General features: G+C 40.3%; 1 protein-coding gene across 1 annotated transcript in view; it reads left to right on the forward strand.

The window, feature by feature from the left end:
* The window catches only part of DARS2 (aspartyl-tRNA synthetase 2, mitochondrial), a 71,525-nt gene that overhangs the window by 37,515 nt on the left and 22,493 nt on the right, over positions 1-11,517 (forward strand). The window contains exons 9-11 of the mRNA XM_006867056.1: positions 5,467-5,536; positions 6,218-6,397; positions 8,132-8,239. Of these exons, the coding sequence (XP_006867118.1) occupies positions 5,467-5,536; positions 6,218-6,397; positions 8,132-8,239 (358 nt within the window). The remainder of the gene's footprint in view (positions 1-5,466; positions 5,537-6,217; positions 6,398-8,131; positions 8,240-11,517) is intronic.

Genomic DNA, 11,517 nt, shown 5'->3' on the forward strand with positions numbered 1-11,517 from the left:
GCTTTCTACTCCCATAAAGATTTACACCCTCGGAAACCCTGTACAGGGTCGCTATGGGTCGGAACCGACTCGATGGCACTTAACAACAACAACAACAATTTGGTGAACTTTACCTATACTTATGGATGTAGTAGCTCTAAAATGGGAGCAAATCTTTACAGTGAGGATCACTCCCACCCCTCCGTACACAGGGTTGACATGGATTGGCAACATAGATATTGGCTACCCAAAATGGAGGGGGCCTATAAAGGCAAGAAGTGACTGACTTACAAGCTTTCAAGAGGGAGCCTAGTTCCAGATGGGGCCGGGAAAGGTAGAATCACCACTGAATGATTTTCCAATCCATTAGGACCATCTGGCGAAAGGAAATGGGGATAAGAATCTTGTGATACAATTGTGAATAATTGTCATCAGGACTGACTTTGAGACTAGGAAATATAAAGGTAGATGTTTTTTGGTAAAAGGAGGAGAGTGATTGATATTGCAGCCAGGAGCGGAGGTCCCTGGGACCATCAAGTGAGAAGAACGGAGAGTAGGACCCTCCCCAGAGAGGCAGTGACACCAGGGATGGAGACAGAGATGATGACGTGGACAGATGGAGCAGCTGGAGACACTGGACTCAGGGAGGGAGAAGGGCTGTGTGCTGGGGGCCGGGGTGGTGTGCCCTCTGGGGTTACTTGATGATGGATGGGGGGAATTGTAATCATTGCAATGAAACAAAGTATGATAGGATGAGTGTAAAGTTGATGTTCTCCCATGTAACCCTCACAATACAAAAAAAAAACTAAAAAAAAAAAAAATGAGATCTCATCTCACACCAGAAATAACAGCAAAGATAAAGAAAATAGAGGATAATAAATGCAGGCAAGGATATGGAGACACTGGGACACTCCTGTATTGCTGGTTAGATTGCAAAATGGTCCAACCTCTCTGAAAAGCAATATGGCACATCCTCAGAAGTTTGGAAATAGAAATACCTTATGATCCAGCAATTCCTCTACTTGGTATTTATCCAAAAGAAATACGAACCATAACACGAGTAGATATATGCTTACCAATGTTCACAGCAGCACTGTTTACAATAGCAAAAAGATGGAGACAGCCTAAGTGCCCATCAGTTGAAGAATGGATAAACAAACTGTGGTATATACACACAGTGGAATATTATGCTACCTTGAAGAATCACAAGAAAGCTACAAGCCACGGCATAACATGGATGAACCTTGAGGACATTATGTTGAGTGAAATTAGTCACAAAAAGAGAAATACTGCATAAGACCACTACTGTAAAAGACTAAGAAAAAGAACCCATACAAACGAGGTGGGGAGGGATTCTTTGCCGGTCGGTTACCGGGATGTAGGAGGTGGGGCAAGGGGAGGGAGGGGAAGGTGGAGCACAAGGTAGGGAAAAGACACAGGATAGTTTGGGTGCTAGGGAAGGGAGCAATACACAAGAAGAGGGAGGGGAATGGAAGAATAAAGTGGATGGGAAAACAATTAGGCAGGTTTGCATGGGCTAAGTGAGACAGAGGTAAATAATGATGTATGCACAACATTGGAACAACAGGGCTCTGAAATACAGGGATTGAGACATGGTTGGAATGGATAAAAGGGGGAAAATAATGTTAAGATGCTTGGCTGTCTTTTGAATCTTGGTTTCCCTGGCATGCCATTATAAAATAGACACTTGAAGGGGAGAGAACGGAATAGCCAGAAATATCACCATAGAAAGCTTGTAAGTCTGTCTTCTGCCTATAACTTATTGGAATACCTAAAATGGGCCTACAACATGCCCAGTAAGGGAGGCCTACTGTGGAGCCTCTGTATTACATAAGAACATAAGTGGAATCCTGAACCCCATCCAGAATCTTCTGAGGTAGGACATTTCCACTCGAAAGGACAAGCAGATCAGCCTGGAGTAGCTAGAAGAAGAGAAGATAGTTCTTGGAAGAAAGGCCAACAGGAAAAATACAAAACAATAATGGCAGTCCGATCGATTACTACAAGAACAAGCAAGTTGCTCACCCAGGAGACATCAAGGCAAGTAGTTGGGTCCCTATTGGGCAAACCCCCTTCCAAGACTAAATCTCAATGGGAATACACAAGCAGACATGCATTCTGATTAGTGACCACATTCACCACCTATAAGGGGAAGTGAGGGGAAAAACAGCAATGAAGCTGTGAGCTAAGCCCTACAACGTTTAATAGACTCCTGTGAACCCAGGTGGAGACCTGGTTGGCCAGCAGTGTGGCAAGACCTGGGAACTCTTGGGCCCAGAGTCAGTGACATAGCCACAGAGGATTAGAGTGGAAAGTGAAGCATCCAGCTGATAAGAAGAGAGGGCATATGCATAAGAACATCCACACTTGCAGATAATACCTGCTTGACTTGGCTTCAGTGACTGGATGATCAGAGCTCAACTAGAAGAAAGAAGAGGAAAAAAAGAGTAATCTGATACAATTTGATGAACTTGACCTACACCTCTCAATGCAGTAGCTCAAAAGAGGGAACAAATCTTTACAGTGAGAATCATTCCCACCCCCTCTATACACAGAGTAGACAAGGATAGGCAACTTGGACATTGGCTACCCAAAATGGGGGTGGGGGTGGGGGTGGGGGCCTACAAAGGCAAGAAGTGACTGGCTTATAAGCTTTCAAGAGGGAACCTAGATCCAGAGTGCGCAGAGGAAGGAAGACTCTCTACTGAGTAGTATCCAGTCTGTCTGTGCGGGGCTGATGAAAGTAGATGGGGATAGGTCTTTTGTGGTACGATAGTGATTAATTGTTATCAGGACTGATTGTGAGGGTTGGAAATGTAAAAGTAGATGTTTTGTAGCAAAAGGAGGGGAGTGATTGACTTTTCACTCCAGGAGCGGTGGTCCCTGGGACCATCAAGGGAGAAGAGCGGATTGCGGGACCCTACCCAGAGAAACAGTGATGCCAGAGATAGAGGCAGAGATGATGATATGGAGAGATGGAGTGGCTGGGGACTCTAAACCCAGAGAGGAAGAGGGGCTGTGTGCTGATGACTGGAGGGCAGGCTTGCAGGGTTTACCCTTTGGTTGGTTGATGATGCATGGGGTGGATTGTAACCATGGCAATGAAAGGATAACTCACAATGTTGTTCTTGTTGTTAAGTACCATGGGGTCAACTCACAGTGACCCTGCACAGGGTTTCCGAGGCTATAAATCTTTACAGGAGCAGAATGCTTCATCTTTCTCCCATGGAACCGCTGGTAGTTTCGAACTGCTGACCTTGAGGTTGACAGCCCGACTCATAACCACTACGCTATCAGAGCTCCTTATAACTCACAATAAAACATTAAAATAAATATACATATCTATCTATCTATCTATCTATCTATCTATCTATCTATTGTTGTTGTTGTTGTTAAGTGCCATCGAGTCGGGTCCGACCCATAGCGACCCTGTACAGGGTTTCCGAGGGTGTAAATCTTTACGGGAGTAGAAAGCCTCATCTTTCTCCCGCGGAGCGGCTGGTAGTTTCGAACCGCTGACCTTAAGGTTCGCAGCCCGATTCGTAACCACTACGCTACCAGAGCTCCTTGATATATCTATCTATATATCTATATATATATATATATATATAAATCCAAACTTGCAGATAGTACCCATTTAACCTAGCCTCAATGACTTGATGATCAGAACTCGACTAGAAGAAGATAAAAAAAATTTTTTTGATAAAGGAAGCAAGTGTAAATTGCTACAATTAGATGAACTTGACCTGTACTTATGGATGTAGTAGCTCAAAATACCAACTGAGCAGGAAGGAGTCTTCACATCAAGTATCAATTCTATCCCCGCTGTATACAGGGTACAGAGTGACTGGCTTACATGTTTTCAAGAGGAAGTTTAGTTTAGGAGTGTGCGGGGAAAGTCCCCACTGAATAGCTGTCATCTTGTCTAGATGGGTCTGGTGAAAAGAGATGGGGATAAGATTCGTATGATTCAATAGTAATTGTTATCATGACTAATTGCAACTGTCACAACTGTAAAGACAGAAGTTTTGTAACAAAAACAGGGGAGTGGTTAATCTTACAGTCCAGAAACAGAGGACCCTATGAACATCAAGAGAGAGAAGCACAAGCAGAATGGGGGACCTTATCCAGAGAAGCAACGACAATAGAGAAGGAGGTAGAGATGGGGTCATGGAGAGGGGGAGTGGCTGAGGACTCTAGATTCATGGGAAGAGAGGGACTAAAGCTGATGGCCAGGGGCAGACTTGCAGAATGTGCCCTTTGGAGATGTAAATTATTATATATGCCTGAGTGGTTTTTTGTTTGTTTTTTTTCTTAAAAAAAAAGCGCTAAACTGAATAGCGAGAAATACTGTTTGTTGATGGTACATGGAGGGGATTATAATCATTGGAATGAAACAAGGTGTATGTTTTTTTTATGTAAAACTGATGATCTGCCCTGTAAACTTTCACTCAAGCCACAATAAAAACCTTTATAAAAAAAAATAGTGAGTAGTGGTTACCATGACTAATTGCGACTGTCACAACTGTAAAGGTAGAAGTTTTATAACAAAAAGAGAGTAGTAGTTAATCTTACAGTTCGAGAACAGAAGACCCTAGGATCATCAAGGGAGAAGAGCACAAGCACAGTGCGGGACCTTATCCAAAGAGGCAGCAACACCAGAGATGGAGGCAGAGATGAGGACATGGAGAGAGCAGCTAAGGACTCTGGACTCATGGAAAGAGAAAGACGAGAGTGCTGGCGGTCAGGAGGCAGGCTTACAGAATGTGCCCTTGGGTTGTTTAAATTATTATATATTCCTGAGTGTTTTTGTGTACATCCCCTCCAAAAACAGAGAAAATGGAAGATAGTATTGTTGAATGATGATGCACAGAGGTGATTGTAATTATTGTAATGAAACCATCAGTGTAAAACCGATGCTCTCCTATGTAAACTATCACTCAATTCACAATAAAAACTTTAAAAAAAATGATCTAAAGAAAATATAAATGCATTGAGATTATATTGTTTTGGGAACTATAGAAAAATTTCTAAAATGAGATATTCTGAGAGCTGCATTTTATCTGGCTAAGATGAAAGTTGAAAGAACAGGAAAGTACTGTGTTCATGGGGGTGCATTTAGGGCAATGAGTAATTCCATTTGGCCTAAGCAAAAGAGTCTGGAAGACTTCAAAAAGCTCATGGAATATAAAGATAACAGAATTTATATGTAAAAAAGCATGAACTGCCTTGCATGCCACTTTAATACATGAATATCAAAAGGTGATAAAACAGTATATAGAATAGTTAACTTCCCATAAATCAGCTATGTATCTGGTGAGATTAAAGCATAAGAATAGACACACACAAAAATGTGTGTCCTATAGTTATCATTATCAATTTATTTCATGATATGCATTGTCATAAACTCTTGAAAATAAGTGTGTCACCCTAGAATCATGACTCAGCACTATTTTTCAATTGTAGATATTTTCAGGTTGCCCGATGTTATCGAGATGAAGGTTCAAGACCAGACAGACAGCCTGAATTCACTCAGGTACTAAGCTATATTAATTTATCTGTTATAGATTCAGGTACATTACAGTCAAGTGTTTTTAAGACAATTATATGTCATTTATACATCAGATATTTAATCAAAGTTTCCTGCAATTGAGGTACTAATTAATTTTTTATTCATTTCATGTATCCTTTTAATAAGGAGTATAGTTATCAGCCAAGGAATGTCACAGATTATATAGTGTGTTAATGCTCATAATATGATAAAGTCCTTGAAACAAATCTCTTGTACATTAAAATGTTAATTTTGTATACTGTTATTTAATCTGTTTATATAATTTGGGGGCTTAGCAAAAAAGGATTATGATTTAGTTTCTGTAGTATAGGGTATTTATCAATATAGTGAAGTGTAAAAATTACGCAATTTGGAATGGGTAGATTTGAGATCAAATCTAGCATCACTACTTACCAACTATAATATACAGACCAGCTACTTTGCCTCTCTGACCCTTAGACCACAAAACAGTTTGGAAACATAAACAAGGTGATATATGAAAAGCATTAGCACAGTGACTGACATAAAACAGATGCACAATAATATTTATTCTCTCCACTCACGTATTATGTCTAGAATCTTAATGGTGATTCAAAAACAGAAGTAACTATTAATCTTAATATTGTTCCTATTCACGTCAGTTTCCTTATGTTATTTTGGTTTCAGATTGACATAGAGATGTCTTTTGTAGACCAGACGGGGATCCAGAGTCTAATTGAAGATTTGCTCCGGTATTCCTGGCCGAAGGACAAAGATCCTTTGATTGTTCCTTTTCCTTCTATGACTTTTGCTGAGGCATTGTCTACTTACGGGACTGATAAACCTGACACTCGTTTTGGAATGAAGGTGATTCTCTTGACTTTTCTAGGACTATGCTCAAGTAGTCCTGCAGATGATGAAACCACTTTGAAATTTACAACCAGTTGTACACTTGTATTTTTGTTGTTGTTACCAAGCCTACAGTAAGAGTGTATTCACATTACAATACTTTTTTCTTTTTTTTTTAACTATCTGCTCTGTTCCTGGTGTGGTGCTGTGGGTTAATGCGTCAGACTGCAAAGCCGTTTGAACTGCAAGGTCGGTGGTTCAAGCTCACCAGCTGCTCCTCAGAAACCCTATACAGGGTTGCTATGGGTCAGAACTGACTCAATGGCACGTAACAACAATAAACTATGTTCCAAGACAGGAAGTGCGGTGACTCTATACGATAAATACTGGACTATGGACCATAAGGTTGGCATTCAAGCCCACCAGCCTTTCCATGGGAGAAAGATGAAGCTTTCTGTTCCCACAAAGATGTACAGCTTCAGAAACCCTATACAGTGTTACTATGAGTCGTAACTGACTCATTGCCACTTAACAACAACAATGTTCCAAGACAAGGAGTCTTGGTGGTGCTGTGGTTAATACACTTAGCTTCTAAATAAAAGCTTGGTGGCTTGAACCCATCAGCACTCCACAGGAGAAAGATGAGGCAGTTGGCTTCCCTTAAGAATTACTACCTTGAAAACCCTCTGGGGCTGTTTTACTCTATAGTGTTCCTTTAGGGTTGGAATCAGCTCACTATACTGAGTCCAAATACACTCAACAAAAGTGGGTTTTTTGTTTTTTATTTTAAATATCCCAAGCCATTTCCAAGAGCAAGGTTTTTGCTACAGTTTTTGAATATGTGGACATGGATGGTAATGTGAAAGGAAAAATAGCTACTTGTCAATTTTTTTCAAAATCAAACTGGCAATTGGAAGGCAAGTGATTAGGAATTCCCCCCCCACCCCCTCTGGTCTATATGCAACTCACATAAATGAAAACATTTATCCAAACTAAGCATGGCAACAGTAGTGAGGCTGGCCCAGGATTGGGCAGTGTTTCATTCTGCTGTACATAAGATCACTACGGGTCGGTACCAACTTGATGTCACCTAATAACAACAACATAATCTTTATAAACATTTAACTAAAGGTAACGGAAGAATCCTGATATGGTGCTGCTCTAGGATAAGCACTGGATTGCTACTCACAAGGTAGGCAGTTCATACCCACCTCGGAAACCCTATTCAGGGTGTCTATGAGGCAGAAGTGACTCAACGGCACTTGACAACAACAATTTCCATTGTCAATCCTCTGTTTCTAGAGAGCAGCATCCTTTAGTCTCTGTAATGCTGGTGACATTTCTGCAGGTTCATTCTCAGTGGAAATCCCTTAGAAACTGAATGTTGCCTAATGTATCAATGAGTAGTGCGCGATTCTTAGAATGAAAAAAATACAATACACAAGAAGTTTAGATACTGGAATCTCATTCTTGCCTATTTATAGCTGACCATCACTTTTGTTTCTTCTTTTATAATATGGAAAAGATAATAGTATAGTAATTCTTAAATCAGACTTAAATTCTAGCTTGGCACTTACTAGTTATGTCATCTTGGACAAGTTACTTTCTTCTCTGTGCCCTAGTTTCATCATCTATGAAACAGGATAATAAGAATGCCAACCTCATACTCTTATATGGATGAGATGATATTATGGGGCAAAAGTTCTACATTACTTCACAGTTAATCACCCCTTTTTGGTACCTGTTTTCCAGATTGTAGATATCAGTGATATGTTCAGAAACACAAAGATTGAAATTCTTCAAGATGTACTTAGCCAGCCCCAAGGAACCATCAAAGCCATTTGTATCCCTGAAGGAACAGTAAGTAAAGCACAAGAATGTTTTCTCTAGAATAAATACTTGGGAAGTGGGTATGTTCACCACTAGCACAGTGTTTTAGTTATCTAGTGCTGCTAAGGAGCTCTGGTAGTGTAGTGGTTACGAATCAGACTGCCAACTGCAAGGTTAGCAGTTCAAAACTACCAGCTGTTCCATGGGAGTAAGATGAGGCTTTCTGCTCCCGTAAAGATTTACAGCCTCGGAAACCCTGTACAGGGTTGCTATGAGTCGGAACTGACGTGACGGCACTTAACAACAACATCAACAACAGGTGCTGCTATAACAGAAATATCACTAGTAGATGCCTTTAACAACAGAAATGTTTTCTCTTACAATTTAGGAGGCTACAAGTCTAACTTCAGAGTGCCGGCTCTAGGGAAAGGCTTTCTGTCTTTTGTCAACTCTGGAGAAAGAAAAAAGATGTTGTAGGCCATATGCCCAAGGAAACTGGCTGCTCATAGTAGATCTCATCATGGAAATGATTCCATTATATTAGATCTCATCCTGGGGGATTCCTTTGTCTTAAATAAAAATGGGGATTTTATGTAAGAAGTCAGATAGTATCCCTAAAACTATAAATCAGTAGAGAATAATAAAAACCTTATGAATATGAGTTTATACTCAAAACTTGGTTTTTATTTTTCTTCTAATCCTAAAACAGTGCTATAAAATGTTCCTGTAAATTGGGTTAATTCCCACCAATGATGAAGATAAAATAGTGTTTAGTGTTCTACATCCAGTCTTAGTTTGTCCAAAGGCTCTCAGCCCCATATCAGCTCCATCCAGCAAAGCTTTGCTTGGTGGTTCTTCATCATCCAACATGTTTATTTCCTAAAGTTAGTATACCTGCTTTTACAGTGATTTAATAAGAGGAATTCCAGGAGCATTTTACATGGTGTGGTGCTGTCGGATAAGCACTGGACCACAAGGTCAGTTTGAACCACAGGGTTGACAGTTCAAACTCACCAACTGCTCCTTGGAAACGCTATACAAAGTTGCTATGAGTTAGAACTAACTCAGTAACACTCAACAACAACAACTGTTTGGAAAGACTGTACTCATTTGCACATAGATCATTATGTTCAGATAGGAAGGCGGAACAGTCTCATTATTTTCAATTTGCTCTATATATTCATTAAAAATTAATTTGGTATCCATCCTCTGGTCCAGACATAACTAATATGTCCAGGTAAATGTATTACTAACTGTAATTACTTACCCCATATAAGTATGACTAATTGGAGTCCTGGTATGGCACTGTAGGATAAATCACTGGCCGCAAGGTCAATTTGAACCACAGGGTCAGTGATTCTTCTTCAAGTAGATTATAAGACTGCAGAGGTATAAACAGATACTTGTACGCAATGTTCTTAGAGTGTTCTGTACTATAAACACTGAATTTCTAACCACAGGGTTGACGGTTCAAGCTCACCAGCTGCTCCATGAGAAAAAGATGAGGTTTTCTGCTCCCGCAAAGATTTACAGCCTCAGAAACCTTATACAGGATCAATATGAGTCAGAATCAACTCAACAGCATGTACCAACAGCAACACAATGTCCATTGCAGCATGATTACTTATAGCCAAAAGGTGGAAAAAGAGAAGAAAATATCAAGAGATGGATGCAAAACGTGGTACATACGTAACAATGAAGTCTTATTGTTAAATGCCATCAAGTCAGTTCTGAGTCATAGCGACCCTGTATAGGGTTTCTGAGGAGTGGCTGGTAAGTTTGAACTGCTGATCTTGTGGTTCAAACTGGCCTTGTGCTCCAGTGCTTAGCCTACAGTGCCACACCAGGATGCCAACAATGGGGTAGTACTCATTCTTAAAGAGAAAAGAAACCCTGATACAAGCTTCAACATTATGCTAAGCAAGATAAGTCAGCCACAGAAGAACAGATATTGTGTGATCTCACTTATATGAAATATCAAGAATAGGTAAAAGCATAAAGTACATTTTATTAGTCATTAACAAAAGCAGAAAGAGTCAAGAGGGAATTAGTGTTTAAGGGGCAGTGAGTCTCTATTAAGAGTGATGGAAAATTTGGAAGTGGTAATGATTGCACACTATGGTGAATATAATAACATAGTTAATATCACTGAGTTGTAACCTGTGTAGGGTTTCCAAGGCTATAAATCTTTACGGGAGCAGAAAGCCTCATCTTTCTCCTGCGGAACCGCTCTTAGTTTCGAACTGCTGACCTTGAGGTTAGCAGCCCGATTCGTAACCACCACGCTACCAGAGCTCCTTTGTTATATGATACTCACACACACAGAGCTTCAAAAAGTTCATAGCAAGCCAATGTTTATCCCGTGTGTGTGTGTGTGTGTGTGTGTGTGTGTGTGTGTGTGTAGAGAGAGAGAGAGCCCTGTTGTAGTGCTGTCAGTTAATGCCCTGACTGCAAAGTTGGTTTGAAGCACAAGTTTGGCAGTTAAAGTTCACCAGCTGCTCCTTGGAAACCGTATACAGGGTCACTGTGACTTGAAACCAACTAGATGGTACTTAACAACAAGAACAACTCATGTAGCACAGTAAAAAAAAAAGTTGGGAAAATATACACACAACATGAAATAATCAAATCCTGAATATCTTATTGATCTGAAAGTTATTTTTCCTTCACGACTGAATGTAGAGATTCACTTTGAAAATTTATCCTGCATAATGCATGTGTAAGGTCTTCTGTGGAATACATTTACACCTATTTCCAGGGAGAACAGCATAATTAGAAAAAATAAGTCTTGTAGCAAGCTTTGAAAATTTGTCATTTGACAACAGAATCTAAATCCTTACAAAATCCCACTATTATGATGGTGTGGTGCTGCAGGATAATGCGCTGGACCATAAGGTCAGTTGGAACCGTAAGGTCAGCAGTTTAAACCCATCAGCCATTCCTCGGAAACCGATACAGCGTCTCTATGGGTCGGAACCAACTTGATGGCACTTTAACAACATTGTGTTGGAACAGCACAAAATTTAATTGTGTCCCATTTGATATCATAAACATATGTTTATGTAGCCCTGGTTGAGTAGTAGGTTATGCATTGGGCTGTTAACCACAGGTTGGTGGTTCAAGTCCACCACCCACTCTGCATGAGACAAATGAAACTTTCTGCTCACATAAAGATTTACATCCTCAGAAACCCTATACAGGGTCACTAGAGAGACTCTGAAACTTGCTCTCCAGCGTAGGGGGGCCAAAGCAAATGGAAAAATTGAAGAGGTGCAAGAGCTGAACAGGAAATTTCAAAGATCAGCTCG

The sequence above is a fragment of the Chrysochloris asiatica genome, unplaced genomic scaffold (genome assembly GCF_000296735.1).
Source record: "Chrysochloris asiatica unplaced genomic scaffold, ChrAsi1.0 scaffold00100, whole genome shotgun sequence".
Classification (NCBI taxonomy): Eukaryota; Metazoa; Chordata; class Mammalia; order Afrosoricida; family Chrysochloridae; genus Chrysochloris; species Chrysochloris asiatica.